The 17181-nt window shown below is 42.5% G+C and overlaps 1 protein-coding gene across 1 annotated transcript in view; it reads left to right on the top strand.

Moving 5' to 3' along the window:
* MMP16 (matrix metallopeptidase 16) overlaps positions 1-17181 on the top strand; it is a 299874-nt gene that overhangs the window by 160332 nt on the left and 122361 nt on the right. Inside the window, exon 2 of the mRNA XM_069731578.1 lies at positions 3140-3288. Coding sequence (XP_069587679.1) covers positions 3140-3288 — 149 coding nt within the window. The remainder of the gene's footprint in view (positions 1-3139; positions 3289-17181) is intronic.

Genomic DNA, 17181 nt, shown 5'->3' with positions numbered 1-17181 from the left:
CATATCTCTGTGATTTAATTGCATAAAAATTCAAAGTTGGAAAATTGCGAAATTTTCATAATTTTCGCCAAATTTCCGTTTTTTTCACAAATAAACGCAGGTACTATCAAAGAATTTTTACCATTGTCATGAAGTACAATATGTCACGAGAAAACAATGTCAGAATCACTGCGATCCGTTGAAGCGTTCCAGAGTTATAACCTCATAAAGGGACAGTGGTCAGAATTGTAAAAATTGGCCCGGTCATTAACGTGCAAACCACCCTTGGTGCTAAAGGGGTTAAGGTCGGGATCACACATGCGAGAAACTCGGACGAGTCTCGCATCTTAATACCCGGCACTGCCGCTGGAACTCGGGACCGGAGCGTGCGGCTGCATAGAAATACATACAGCTGCACGCTTCACACCCGAGTGCCGGTGGCAGTGCCGGGTATTAAGATGCGAGACTCGTCAGAGTTTCTCGCATGTGTGATCCATCTATCTATCATATCCATCATATCCATATATCTATCGTATTGATCTATTGTATCTATCTATTAATCTATTATCTATTTATCTATTATCTATCTATCAATATATCTATCGATATATCTATATATAGATAGATATAGTTATAGATAGATATATCAGTAGATAATAGATAGATATATCGATAGATACCATAGATAAATACGATAGATAGATAGATAGATACGATAGATAGATAGATACGATAGGTAGATACGATAGATAGATAGATAGATACGATAGATAGATAGATAGATAGATAGATAGATAGATAGATAGATAGATACGATAGATAGATAGATAGATAGATAGATAGATAGATAGATAGATAGATAGATAGATAGATACGATAGATAGATAGATAGATAGATAGATAGATAGATAGATAGATAGATAGATAGATAGATACGATAGATAGATAGATAGATACGATAGATAGATAGATAGATAGATAGATAGATAGATAGATAGATAGATAGATACATAGATAGATAGATAGATAGATACGATAGATACGATAGATAGATACGATAGATAGATAGATAGATACAATAGATAGATAGATAGATAGATAGATACGATAGATAGATAGATAGATAGATAGATAGATAGATAGATAGATAGATACGATAGATAGATAGATAGATAGATAGATAGATACGATAGATAGATAGATAGATAGATAGATACGATAGATAGATAGATAGATACGATAGATAGATAGATACGATAGATAGATAGATAGATACGATAGATAGATAGATACGATAGATAGATAGATACGATAGATAGATAGATAGATACAATAGATAGATAGATAGATAGATACGATAGATAGATAGATAGATAGATAGATAGATACGATAGATAGATAGATAGATACGATAGATAGATAGATACGATAGATAGATAGATACGATAGATGTATACAATAGATAGATACGATAGATAGATACGATAGATAAATATCTATCGTATCTATCTATCTAGCTGTGTGTGTAAACATTATTCTTCAATGGAGTATATAATTGAAGAGGTTGGACAAGAAATGACATCACAATTCTTTTTTTTTATATATATATCTTTATTTAGTTTACAAAAACACACACAAATCCGCATGAAAAAAGCATGAAAAACGCAAGTGACCTGCCAGTGACCTCAGGTGCAGATTTGGTGCAGATTTTACCTGCGTCAAATCCTGATGCAATCCAGAACGTGGACACGTACCCTAAACCTTTCACGTATACCAGCTTATGCATCGGCTCATTTCTTTGGTTTTGCTAAGCACACAACTGACTCAGTGGTTTCAAGAAAGACTAAGAAAATCATAAAAGCCAATCTGATTTAATTTTAGCTGGATTAACATGAAAGAACTAATCGCTGATTATAGAAGACTGTACCATTTTGTTTTGTTTTTTTGCACTGATTTTATGCTGTTCAACAAGGCTGGTCCTACCCGGGAGATCAACCCCTTTGGACGGGTTTTATCATCTCATAATTGATTCCAAAGCCAGCAAAAATGTCAACCCAAAACAAGAAAAAAATAAGGAACAAAAAGTAAATCATTAAATCGAACAAGGCAAGTTGTCAAATGCAAAAGCAAGAAACGGTAACTGCAAGATAAAAAAAATACTTGCTATGTAGATAAGAGGAGCTTTGGGGTCCTGAAGGAGCTTCATTGTGACTTGAGGGAACACTTGTATTTCCATGTATGTATTTATCCATCTTCAAGCAGACCAACTTTTTTTTTACATTTTTACGTAGATCGTTTAGACCTGATGAGACTGGTGTGCTCACTTTGAAAATCCTTGTCAGACTGACAGCTGCAGCTTGTACTGAGCAGTGCAAAATCTCAGCAGCAGGAGGGATGAGGGACACTGAGGAACTGTCAATCATGCTATGTGGATGAAGAAGAGTTAAATTTCATAGAAGATTATCCAAACATTCTGACATGGATTTTCATAGTAAGTACAGCAGCTGCATCAGGTCTAAAATATTTACATAATAATGTATAATTTAAATCTTATCAAACTGTTATGACTTGCAGCAGGAAATATGAGTAGTACTGGGGGATAGAGGCTGGTCATTGGTAGAGGTCATTGGGCCTCCTTATTTCCCTCCCTATAGTATGCCCTGTTTTTTGCGGGGTATATTTGTGATATATATATATATATATATATATATATATATATATATATATATATATACATTATGATGGCCATAAACCTGAAGATGCAAGTCAGCAAGCAAAAAGCGTTTTTGGTTCCTTTACATTTATCAGTTTTCCATACAGACCCAACCTGGATCGACAGAACTGCCTCCTCGCTTGCTTGTCAGAATGATGCATGTCCTCCCTTATAGGACACTACACATTTTAATGAGACCACTGACGCGACAAAAGAAGTCGTGACTGCTTCAGAAAGTCCAAAGCGCTGACCTGTATAATACTGGACATTGATGCTGAATCTGACTTCGCATTTTGTATTTTATGACTGATAATTATATAAATATAATATAATACACTTATTTAGGTAGTTATTTAACAATGTATCATTACTCTCAATTTATTATTATTGTCTTTTATTAATCTTTTAACATATATTCATATATGTTTTTTTTTCATTCGTTTTCAGGGTTGGCTGCAAAAATACGGCTACCTTCCCCCATCAGACCCCAGAATGTCGTTATTGCGCTCTGCGGAAACCATGCAATCTGCTATAGCTGCTATGCAGCAATTCTATGGTATCAATGTTACAAAAACAGTTGACAGATTTACAATTGAGTAAGTAGATTTTCCTTACTGTAGAATTGTGTACAGTGCACTAGATGTCTCTTATACTGGTTTTTACGCATTTCTAAAAATGTTTTTTTCATGAATGTTGACTTTCAATGCGTCATATGTGTTGTACAGTTTTATGCAAAGAAAGAAAGGTATTTCCCTTCGTACATACGGTTAATCCACTGAAGTCGGCTCTAATTGGCCACTTGGTGTATGTGCACACAGTGTCTTTTAGGCATGGGGTAGGGGCTGAGACACTGATTTCAGGGTATGTGTCCACGTTCAGGAAGCGCTGCATGTTTGATGTTGCGTAGAGCCGCAGCGTCAAACATGCAGCATCTAGATGTTACAGCATAGTGGAGGGGATTTCATGAAATCCCGTCTCCACTATGCGGTAAAACACGGAGGTGGCAGACCCGCGTAAACGGACATGCGGCGCGTCTTTTCAGAACGCAGCATGTCTGTTTACAATGCGGCGACGCTCCGTCGCCTCCCCGTAAATTTACCATAGACTATCATTAGATGCGATAAAATCGCATCTAATGATTAGTCACATGCGTAGAAACTGCGTACACGCAGCTTACTACGCATGTCTGCCGTCTCATTTGTCCCGCCGCCGGAAGTCCCTCATCCACTGCAGTTGTCGCGATAACTTATGTTATCCCTAGAACTGCCATGCACGTGACCGGGACTTATCTCCGGTCACTAGTCTGGTTCTCGCAAACAGCTGATCAGCTGATTGTGAGAACGCTGTAGTGTATGTGATCGCTGGAGAGTTATCTCCGGCGATCATCTACCGGCTCTGCTACATCTGGATATCAGGCATCGAGATGTAGCTGAGCTGGACTCGTCTACACTGTGTGCACATACAACACACAACATACACCATACTACATACACCATGCGACATACGACATGCAATATGCGACAACATGCAACATGTGACAACATGTGACAACATGCAACATGCGACAGCATGCGACACATGCGACATGCAACATACAGCATGCGACATACGACATGCAACATGCGGCAACATACAACATGCAACATGTCACAACATGCAACATGTGACATGCGACAACATGCGGCATGCAACATGCGACAACATGCAACATACTGTACATATAGACAGAACATGCAACATTCATAACATGCATACAATACATACATCTAGACATACAGTACATTAAACATAGAGTACATACTCACCATCACTTGTCACCTTGATCCCCGAAGCCAGTGTCACCTGTAACAAATTATAAAATAATAAACAAACAATATACTCCCTGATCCGCAAATATCCAAATAAAACGAGTGTCCCACGAAGATCTCCCATGGAGAGCAGCAGCATCAGCTGATGCAACCGCTCTCTAGGGGCTCCAGGAATACAATGATGGAAAGTATCCTTCCGCACTGTATTCTCTGAAACTGTAAAAAATAGTCCTTAGTCTCACTTGTGGCTCTGCTGTGTGAGAAAGTTCCCTCGCAGCAATGCCATAAAGTGAGACTATGAACTAAGGTAACCTCAGTGATGCACTGCCGGAGCCATTGTGTCCTGTCAGTGTGTCACTGAGGGTCCTATAGAGCAGTGACATCACCCGATGTCACTGTTCTATAGGAGAGATCGTCGTGGGACACTCGTTATTAATTGGACTACGGCGGAAAGTAGGTATACGGTTGGTCTATTATTTAAATTTTTTACGCAGGCTATCGAGTATGGTAAGTATGCTAAAATTAAGAATATTAAAATACTTTTTTCTGGCTGTGTCTTTATTTATTTTTATAACCCTTTCACTACTCTAGGATTAATAATGGATAGGCGTCTTATTGACGTCTCTCCATTATTAACCAGGCTTAATGTCACCTTACAATAGCAAGGTGACATTAACCCCTTATTACCCCATATCCCACCGCTACTGGGAAGAGAGGGGCTAAGTGCCGGAATTTGGGGCGGCTGGGGGCTGGTATTTGTAGTCAGGGGGGGGGGGGGGGCAATAACCATGGCCCCTCTCTAGGCTATGAATATCAGCCCGCAGCCTTTCTGGCTATAAAATATAGGGGAACCCCATGTCATTTTTTTGGGGGTCCCCTTAATTTAATAGCCAGTAAAGGCTACGCAGACAGCTGCAGGCTGATATTCATAACCTAGAGAGGGGCCATGGATATTACCCCTTCCCAGGCTACAAATATTGGCCCCCAGCCGTCGGCTTTCCCCCTCTGGCGCACGCCATTTTTTTTCCATTTTTTTTTTTTTTAAATTAAACATATTGCGTTTAAGGCCGGCATCAATAGCCAGCACTGCCGCTGGCACTTGGGACCAGAGCGTTCAGCTGCGTAGAAATATATGCAGCCGCACGCTCCGCTTCCGAGTGCCGGTGGCAGTGCCGGGTATTGAAGCGAGAGACTTGTGTGAGTTTCTCGCGAGTGTGACCCCGGCCTCACGCAGATTTCGTGTGTGTGTCTTTATTTAAGGCTGGGATCAGTATGCAAGAAACTCGGACTAGTCTCGCATCCTAATACCCGACACTGGCGCCAGCATTCAGGAGTGGAGCGTGCAGCTGCATAGAAATACATGTAGCTGTATGCTCCGCACCCGACTGCCTGCGGCAGTGTCGGGTATTAAGATGTGAGACTCGTCCGAGTTTCTCGCTTGTGTGATCCATCTATCGTATCTATCTATCTATCAATCATCTGTTTATCTATTATCTATCATATCTATCTATATAGAGATATATTTATAGATAGAAATATCGGTAGATAATAGATAGATATATCGATAGATAGATACCATAGATAAATAGGATAGATAGATCCATAGATAGATGTGATAGATAGATACGATAGATAGACAGATACGATAGATACAGTACAGACCAAAAGTTTGGACACACCTTCTCATTTAAAGATTTTTCTGTATTTTCATGACTATGAATTGTACATTCACACTGAAGGCATCAAAACTATGAATTAACACATGTGGAATTATATACTTAACAAAAAAGTGTGAAACAACTGAAAATATGTCTTATATTCTAGGTTCTTCAAAGTAGCCACCTTTTGCTTTGATGACTGCTTTGCACAGTCTTGGCATTCTCTTGATGAGCTTCAAGAGGTAGTCACCGGGAATAGTTTTCTCTTCACAGGTGTGCCCTGTCAGGTTTAATAAGTGGGATTTCTTGCCTTACAAATGGTGTTGGGACCATCAGTTGTGTTGTGCAGAAGTCTGGTGGATACACAGCTGATAGTCCTACTGAATTGACTGGTAGAATTTGTATAATGGCAAGAAAAAGCAGCTAAGTAAAGAAAAACGAGTGGCCATCATTACTTTAAGAAATGAAGGTCCGTCAGTCCGAAAAATTGGGAACACTTTGAAAGTGTCCCCAAGTGCAGTGGCATAAACCATCAAGAACTACAAAGAAACTGGCTCACATGAGGACCGCCCCAGGAAAGGAAGACCAAGAGTCACCTCTGCTTCTGAGGATAAGTTTAGCTAGGAAACCACTGCTAAGGACCGGCAACAAGCAGAAGAGACTTGTTTGGGCTAAAGAACACCAGGAATGGACATTAGACCAGTGGAAATCTGTGCTTTTGTCTGATGAGTCCAAATTTGAGATCTTTGGTTCCAACCACCATGTCTTTGTGCGACGCAGAAAAGGTGAACGGATGGACTCTACATGCCTGGTTCCCACCGTGAAGCATGGAGGAGGAGGTGTGATGGTGTGGGGGTGCTTTGCTGGTGACACTGTTGGGGATTTATTCAAAATTAAATGCATACTGAACCAGCATGGCTACCACAGCATCTTGCAGTGGCATGCTATTCTATCCGGTTTGGACCATCATTTATTTTTCAACAGGACAATGACCCTAAACACACCTCCAGGCTGTGTAAGGGCTATTTGACCAAGAAGGAGAGTGATGGGGTGCTACGCCAGATGACCTGGCCTCCACAGTCACCAGACCTGAACCCAATCGAGATGGTTTGGGGTGAGCTGGACCGCAGAGTGAAGGCAAAAGGGCCAACAAGTTCTAAGCATCTCTGGGAACTCCTTCAAGATCTATCTATCTTCCTTCAAGATCAAGAACAAGAAATTACATCACAATTCTTTTTTTTTTGTATATCTTTATTGAGCTTACAAAAAAACACAAATCCGCATGAAAAAAACGCATGAAAAACGCGTCAAAAAATGCGTGAAAAATGCAGGTGACCTGCCAGTGACCTCAAGTGCAGATTTGTTGCAGATTTTACCTGCATCAAATCCTGAGCAAATCCTGATGCAATCCTGAACGTGGACACATACCCTCAGAGATATGTCACTTATTATGCTGTATGCTGTTTGGACACAATCAGTGTTTTATCATCAGGAGATCATCACTTCCCGGACTACAGCTCCCGTGCCTCCTGGTCCAACTCTGCCCCCAGCACTGATTAGCAGCGCACTGTCAATACAATGTACAAAGAAAGCTGTGGCGTGAGCAGAGGCAGCTTTTGAGCTCTGCTACATGTTACACTTATTAATTTTGATTGTGTCACAACTGCTACACCCAGTATATTAAGTGATACATCGCTGGAATCAGGGTCTCTTCCCCTACATTATGCTGCTCTCAGATGAGGTAGCAAAAATTTGGTGACAGATTCCCTTTAACCTCATCACTTTTGATGCAGAAGACTCTTCAGGAAAACACCTGCATTGTTTTTCCTGAACCGTCTTCTTTGTCGTCTTCGCCGTCCCTTCTTTTGTGTCGGCTTTGTCGCAGACGTATTTTCTTTTAAAAAGTTAAATATAAGATGGTGGTGGCCGACAAGTGGAACCCGACAGTACAATGGTTAGGTCAGTTCTTTCAGCTGACTCAGGGCTTTCTAATCCTGAAGCATTCAAAAGAAGTTACAAGTGACGGAAGATGTGCACAGCAAGACGTTCTGCCATTGCTGTGTAAATGTTCTTTATGTTATTTCAGCTCTTTTTCAGGCAAGTTCCAGGTGGAATCAGCCTGAAAAATACGACATACTTTTAATGCTATTTGTTTTTATTTTACTTGCTTATATAGCGCTGTTACTTTCTCAGCTTTATACAAACGTCATCATCACTGTCCCCATTGGGGCTCACAGTCTACATTCCCTATCAGTATGTCTTAGGCCAGTCTCACACGTCCAGATAATTCCGGTACCGGAAAAATCGGTACCGGAATTATCCGTGTGTTTACGTTGAACATCAGTGTGCCGCCCGTGTGCCGACTGAGGACCACAAGGACCGTGCAGGAGACAGCGCTAGAGTTAAGCGCTGTCCCCTGCGTGCGGTGCTGAAGCCGGTATTCATCCCTTCTTCCCAGCAGCGTTCGCTTGAAAGAAGGAATTAATAATCTTTTTTATTTATTTTTGTTTTTAACCCTTGTCAGGCTGCATAATTTTACAACCTTAACAGGCTGCATAGGTACAATTGTACCTTCACATATACCTCCACTGTGGGAAGACTTTACTTGGTTTCAGAAACTAAAGTTCATTCAGCTACAAATGTTATGCTGATATCTATTGTTCAGTGTTGTTACTGGTCACTTATGTTGCTGTCAATTAAGTTAATTCAAACTGGGAGTGGCTTCTACTTGTCTTCCTGCCTCCCTCCTCTCATTAGCCATTTTGCTGTTCATCTCATTGCTGTGAGCACACATTTCTAGGCTTGTGAAGTCTTCAATTTCTTGGAAACGAAGGTAGGAAAGTCTCACAGCATCTAACAGCCAGTTATACCTTTATTCTCATTATGTGGGGACAGAACAGTCAAATTGTCTTTCAGCCTGGACTTGGCTTACATATATTTTGTATGAAACTTATCACTATAGGTATAATTTTTATACGAAAAATGGATAATAATTAGTATCTACATATTGTTTTACGATGTTTTATTTATATTCAGCACAAAATACGAAGCCAAAATTCATCTAGCAAGTCATCATGAGTGATAGTAATGCTGGATCTAGTTTCCGCCATAATCCAAGAAAACGTGTTTGCAGGTTAGTATAATTTTGTGAAAAGCCAATAATGTAGTATTTCGGAAAATTATTTATTTTACATTTTTTCATATTTACAGATTTACGTCTGACGAAATAATGCAAATGCTAGAAGAATCTGATTCTGAGCATGAGGATGAACCATATGTTCCATCTGATGATGAAAACTATGTACCACAAGTGGATGTTACTGAAGAAGATTCAGACATTGAACAAGAAATGGTCATAGAGCATGAAAATGAATACGAATCAGACGAAAGTGTTGAGGATGATTCTGTGCCTCAAAGTGCAGGCGACATTTGGACTGCTAAGGATGAAACTCAATGGTGCAGTAATCCACTGCCAAATGCACAAACAAAATCTCGTAATGTCCTACGACAAAGAGGTGGCCCTGCAGCAATCAGCAACCTATATACAGCAAAAGAGCTATTCAAGTCCATCATGACTCCCGAGATGTGTGACATCATATTACGGGAAACGAATCGAAAGGCCAAGAGAGTTTGTGATGCTTACAACAACGAACTGGTACAACGTTTTCCTGATTCTTCCAAACGGCCACCACAAAAAACATTCAAGCAATTTACTGAAACTGAACTTCATGCATTTTTGGGCATACTGATTGCTGCTGGTGTGCACAGAGCCAACAAAGAGAATCTGGAGGAAATGTGGAATGTTGCTGCTCTGCCTCTTATACGTGCAGCCATGTCTCGTGACCGCTTCAAGATGATACTCAGATTTATCAGGTTTGACAACGAAAATACACGTGCAGAACGTGTGCAAACAGATAAAGCTGCACCAATACGGGACATCTGGACAATGCTGAACAGTAATCTGGAGAGAGCCTACAAGCCATATCATTGTATCACCGTCGACGAGCAATTATTTCCATTTAGAGGTCATACTAAATTTACCCAGTATATACCTTCAAAACCAGCTAAATATGGCATAAAGATTTTCTGGGCTTGTGACTCATCAAATGCCTACCCTTTACAAGGTCAGCTCTACACTGGGAAACCAACTGATGGTCCTCGACAAGTAAACATTGGAGAACGAACAGTATTGGACCTAGTGAGCTCGTATAAAGGCTCTGGAAGAAATGTCACCACCGATAACTTCTTTACAACCATGGAACTAGCTAAGGTATTGAACTCCTGGAACATGACACTAGTTGGTACAGTGAGAAAAAACAAAAGGTTCCTACCTAACAACATGCAGCCTGCCAAAGAAAGGCCTGTATACTCGACAAATTTTGCCTACAATCATGATGCAACAGTCTGTTCATATGTACCAAAGAAGAACAAATCAGTCGTGCTTCTATCATCTATGCACATGACGGGAGAAGTTGAAGAGACACTAGCAGCCAAGCCAGAGATAATAAAATACTACAACATAACAAAAGGTGGCGTTGATGTTATGGATAAAATGTTGGGAGAGTACACTGTGAAACGACGAACATCACGTTGGACTTTGGCATTTTTCTACACTATGATTGATGTCAGTGGGTTAGCATCCTACATCATCTACAGAGAACACAATCCAAGCTTCAGGGCAAAGGATCAACGAAGAAAGTTCCTGAAAGATCTCGCAAATCAGCTGTGTATGATTGCAATTGAAGATCGTAGTACAAACAAAATGATAATGAGAAACCATTTTCTTCGAGGTGCAGTAGAAATGGTGCTTGGACGATGCATTGTGGTAGCATCGCAGCCAGCAGCTGGCCCCAAAATACCTCATGATAGTCGTGGACCCTCCCCTGTTGTTGGTAGTTGCTATGTCTGCAGAGACCTGAGGCGAAAACAACGCAAGACTAGAAAGTCTTGTGTGGTTTGTGTGAAACCCATTTGCGATGAACACTCTGTAGCAAAGCCAACATGCATTACTTGCAAAGAAAATCAATAAAAAAAAGTTTCTTACATTTTCTTTTATAATGTAAATGAACAGTTTTTTACTTGTTTATAATAGTTAAATAGCATTATCATTAAAAAAAAATGTATGCTTTTTCCCTTGCATTATCTTCATTCAAAATATATGAGGTACATTTGTACCTATGCAGCTTGTTATGGATGCAAAAAGATCTCGACCCCTTATCTCGGAAGCGGGTGGAGATATTTTATTGAAATTTGGCCAATATATTCTGGACCAAAAATGTAGAGATGTCACGAAATTTCAGCCCTCTACGTCTTTTCAAAAAAAAGTTATTGCAATTTTAAAACGGAATAGTTACAATTGTACCTATTCAGCCAGATAAGGGTTAAAATAAAGTTGCCGGTAATCTGCCGCCACCCACCCCCTGTGCGCCCCCCCCGCTGGCATTAAAATCCTTACCCAGCTCCCTCGGCGCTTACATCCTCTCAGCGTCGCTGCTTGTCCTGTATGAGCGGTCACGTGGTGCCGCTTATTACAGTAATGAATATGCGGCTCCACCCCTATGGGAGGTGGAGCCGCATATTCATCACTGTAATGTGCAATGTGTAATGACCCCCACAATGAGGCTATAAGAAGCCTCCCAGAAACCCCCAGAGTGAGGCCGTCCAGATTAACCTCTGAACTCCTTAATCCCACAAACTAAGCAGATCATGACAAAATGCTGCAGGTTCGGCTCCTGGGGCCAATAACAATCCAAGATACTTGCAGGAAAAAAGTCTAGTATTTCATTAAGGCTCTTCAGTTAAACATCTGGTAGGGATGAGTGAATCAGTGGAAGTTCTGGTACCCGACCCAGAATTTTGACCAAAGTTCGATTCGAATGCTATAACTGTACCTGAACCCATTGGAAACAAAGGTGACCTGAACTTTGGATCTGTCAAAAAAAAATTCTCTCTTTCTGCAACGGACTTCCCGCCGGACTCCGAACATTGCGAACTTCCGGGTAAGTCCGCTTTCGGCATTTATCACCGGACACTGAATGTCCAGTACCAACCCCAAACTTTTAAGTTTGGGTTCACTTATCTCTAAGATCTGAACAAGAAACCCATGGATGGGCCTGTTCCTCAAGTGAAGAGTCATTCTTTCTTGTCTGACACATAGAGCAAGGTCCAAGAGTGTGAGACCCCGGTCTATGAAGCCGATATCCCTTTTGTGGCTCTAGCTGGCAACACTTTTTGTATTTTTCCACTTTCAGCTTTCTATGTCAATAGCAGAGATTAGGCACATTATGTAAATATATTTTAGGAACTTGATTAATGAAGAGATTGCAGCAGATATCACAGTCTGTCAGGAAGTTGTCGGTACCTGTCAGACTCTGTTAGACTAAGAAACGTTATGTGTCAGACAATAGATTGTAAGTGATAATTGTCATGTTCCATTGTAATAAGTCCGTACCCTATATATTTATTTATCCATATGGCTCCTAAATATTGTAACACTATAAATGGGTTTCAAAATACATCTTCTGCTTCCCACTTATGTCTTACTGTCTTTCTACCATTATGTTGTGTGGTGATAAGACAGGATGTCCTCCACGCGCCATTCTGGACTGGGGACCTCTCTACCTACACAGAACAGCTCCACAGCCAAACACTTAAAGGAAACGTGTCATCGGTATTTTTTCAACAGAGAAAGGAAAAGCGCCCCATGTGTGACTCTATATTACCAAATAGAAGATGGGGTGCCTGGGCTTCTCGCCTAAAGTGGTTGAGCTCGGCAGGCACAACATTGGAAAAAGCCAAGATATATCCACAGTGGGCCTGCTGCTCTGACCGCTGGTTCCAGATCCCTGGAAAGAGAACGAAAGAAATATGCCGGAAGAAGAAATGGATGTCGGCAGTGGCGTAACTACAAAGTTAGGGGCCCCGGTGCGAACTTCCAAATGGGGCCCCCCCCTGCAGCCCTGCCATACAACTCAATGTAACCCCCATAGAATAATGGCCACACATGATGCTCAATACTGTATAACGGCCACCACACATGATGCTCCATACTGTATAATGGCCACACATGATGCTGCATACTGTATAACGGCCACACATGATGCTCAATACTGTATAATGACCCCCCTCCTGTATGCATGGCTCATCTCCCTCCTATCCCATATACATAGCTCATATTACCCCTCCTGTATGCATGGCTCATATTACCCCCTGCATGGCTCATATTCCCCCCTGTATGGCTTATATTCCCCCCTGCATGGCTCATATTCCCCCCTGCATGGCTCATATTCCCCCCTGCATGGCTCATATTCCCCCCTGCATGGCTCATATTCCCCCCTGCATAGCTCATATTCCCCCCTGCATGGCTCATATTCCCCCCTGCATGGCTCATATCCCCCCCTGCATGGCTCATATTCCCCCCTGCATGGCTCATATTCCCCCCTGCATGGCTCATATTCCCCCCTGCATGGCTCATATCCCCCCCTGCATGGCTCATATTCCCCCCTGCATGGCTCATATTCCCCCCTGCATGGCTCATATCCCCCCCCTGCATGGCTCATATTCCCCCCTGCATGGCTCATATTCCCCCCTGTATGCAGGCTTAGCTCTCCGCTCCTGCTCGGCGCGCCGGCTTATGTCCTCCTTCATCCCCCCCCCCCCGTTCCCCCGTCCCTCGTCCCTCATACTCACCTGTCTTCCCACTGCACGGCCGTGCCGACATCCCTCGCGCTCTGTCCCGACTCCAGACGGCGGCGCCGGCGCAGCACCTTCTTCCTGCTTGAGCGGTCATGTGACACCGTTCATTAAGATCATGAATATGCGCATATTCATGATCTTAATGAGCGGTGTCACGTGACCGCTCAAGCAGGAACGAGCTGCAGTGCAGACGCCGAGACCATCGCTGGAGCAGGGTGAGTATTCAAGGCAGCGGCGGCGGCGGCGGGGAAGGGGGGGGGAGGCCCTGGAGCGGGGGGAGGCACTGCCAGTCCGAGCCTGCCTGCCGGGCCCCTGACCTGCCGGGCCCGGTCGCACTGGCGACCGCTGCGACCGCGGTAGTTACGCCACTGGATGTCGGTATCACATGGGGCACTGCCATGAATGTAGAAGGATCACATCTGCTTGTTTGGACTACATATTTCAGAGATGGCACCATTGTACCCGATGAAGGAGACGGATCATCTCCAAAACACGTAGTCCTAATAAGCAGATGTTATCCTCCCTTCCAACTGATCTACAGCCACGGTAGCGCCCATACGATATCGCAATCCGTTTCATCTTCTGGCAAATCCTTGACTAGTGTAGGAGATTTTCTAGGCATGCTCTAATCTGGACAAAGATCATTAGCCCTGAATGTTAACTAAAGTGCAAAGTATTTTAGAAAGTTGCAGAACTTTTTATTTCTACATGTTTAATTTTTACTAAAGTTTATTGTCACAATTAAGTTTCCTTAAGGGGTTGTACACATTTTATGTTTACATTTACAGAAGATAAGGTGGCTTATAAAAGAGAGAAAGAAGCCATATAGTCAGCACCAGAATCCTCGCTCCGCTCCAGCGCTGCTGCTCCAACAGTCCCAACGCCCTGACCTCTAAAGCCAAGGCCTGTGACTAGTGGTTGGGACTTCATCAGTCCTGATACATCACAGACTGTGGTGCTTGAGTGGGAGGGTGATTCTGGTAGTAAGTATGGCTCATTTCTTCCTTTATAAGGGTGCGTGTCCACGGTCCGGATTGTCGGCACTTTGGACGGAGCGGAAAACCTGCTCCGCCCAAAGCGCCACCCCCTTCTGTACACTCGGTGATTCCGGATGTGTTCATTGCACACATCCGGAAACGCCGCACCCTATACATAGGACTCTGTTATTTACCTTCTGGCGACGGAGCGTCGCCGCAGGGTTAACAGACATGCTGCGTTCTAAAAAGACACGCCGCATGTCCGTAAACGCAGGGCCCCCGGATGCGTGTTCGCACACATAGTGGAGACGGGATTTCATAAAATGCCCTCCACTATGCTGTAACCTCTGGACGCTGTGGGTTGAACGTTCAATCCGCAGCTAATCCGGATGTAATCCGGCCCGTGGACACGTACCCCAAGACATCTTACAATATGTAAACTTTAAAGCAAAATGAATGGAAAACCGCTTTAAGCATTACACAGTGCCTAGAGGTTAACCAGGACTTTTATTATTTTTGTGTTTGGACCTAGGAACTTGCAGGCAGGCAGTTGCTAACTACCTGCCTGTTCTGGGGAATATTCCTACTGGCTTAGGGTTGTCACGGACCTTTCCTGCCTGCGATTCTCTAGCTTACGCTGATGTCATGTCCACAGAGCAATTTATTCTCTTCTGCTTGCTCTGTTGATGGGGCGTCTCTGCTGAAGTCGTGCTGATTGGCAGCCGGCTCCCCACTGCCTAAGTGCGGGGAGCCAGCTGTCAATCAGCATGACATCGGCAGTGATGCCCCTTCAATAGAGCAGAAGAGGGAGAGCTGCTAGGTTTTCAAGAGGTGAAATGAAGCTGGGGAATCGCCGGCCGAAATTGTCCCCGTGTAGAAGAGGCAGGTAGTTAGCAAATACATCTCGGTAAGTTCTTCGCCTCTTAGCAAATATAATAAAAGTCCTGGATAACCCGTGAAATTCTGTGTAATACTCCTGTCCTCAATGCGAGAGACGCTCTTTGTAACCACTTTTCACTCTGGCCAAGAGATTCGGATTGTGAACAGAAGACAACCCTCTATTTGAGTACAGGAAAATGACTTTTCAGAACTAGATAACTCTATTAGTGGTAAAGTGGATGTGTCACCAGATTTTATAATACAAACTGCATACATTAATAAATAGAACTCTTAGACCTGATGAGACTGATGTGCTTACTGTGAAAAAAAAAATCAACGTTAGTTTGTTCACATAATCCCGATATGAGGATAGCCATTTTATGGACTCAGAAAATGATCATTTCAACAAGCAAAACTGTCAAAAAGGATTGTGCAGTCATCCTGACATTGGAGAATGATACTATTAGCGATAAAATCTCATATGAAAAATGTGTCCGGTGTGTTTAACCATTCTGATCTCTGGAATAAGATGTTGTAATGGAGTGTAATCGTGTTTTTCTGTCTTTTCCCCCTCTGCTTCCCTCCTTTGATGTAGTCAAATCACAATGAGGTGAGAATTCCTGAAAGTTTTCATTGCTGTCATTGTGCCAGTCAATCGCTGTGGCTGTGATCGTACATTGTCACTTTTCAATATTGTGGTGCAGATGTTATACCGAGTAATATTCCTCAGACAGAGGATGTGTGCTTACCACTGTGCCTCCAAATACGTCTTTGGCAAACAAGTGGTCCAGTATATTTGCCGACAGGCGGCATTTCTGCTGATTTCCATTGATGTCTATGTATGTTGTATCACCAGGGTGCAGTAAGATGTCAAACCCCGGTATAAGGCTCAGATTTTTTCAATGCCTTGTATAGCCTCTTTGTTGCAGTAACTATTTTTGGCCGCAGTATGAGTTACCAGAGCATGTATGAGTGAGCTTGCTGCGATGGAATAATTTATAACTCTTATCTACCTTTTTTCTGACCTCCTCCTGTGCTAATTTATGACCTCATCAAAGTTGAGCTGAACTTTGTAGCCATAAATTATTATTATTTATTATTATAGCGCCATTTATTCGATGGCGCTTTACATGTGAGGAGGGGTATACAAAATAAAAACAGATACAATAATCTTGAACAATACAAGTCACAACTGGTACAGGAGGAGAGGGGACCCTGCCCGTGAAGGCTCACAATCTACAAGGGATGGGTGAGGATACAGTAGGTGAGGATAGAGCTGGTCGTGCAGTGGTTTGGTCGATCGATGGTTACTGAAGGTTGTAGGCTTGTCTGAAGAGGTAGGTCTTCAGGCTCTTTTTGAAGTTTTCGATGGTAGGCGAGAGTCTGATATGTTGTGGTAGAGGGTTCCAGAGTAGGGGTGCGTGAGAGAAATCTTGTATACAATTGTGGCAAGAGGAGATAAGAGGGGAGTA

This window comes from Ranitomeya imitator, chromosome 6 (genome assembly GCF_032444005.1).
Source record: "Ranitomeya imitator isolate aRanImi1 chromosome 6, aRanImi1.pri, whole genome shotgun sequence".
In the NCBI taxonomy this organism is placed as follows: domain Eukaryota; kingdom Metazoa; phylum Chordata; class Amphibia; order Anura; family Dendrobatidae; genus Ranitomeya; species Ranitomeya imitator.
This window is presented reverse-complemented; position numbering and strand designations above follow the sequence as displayed.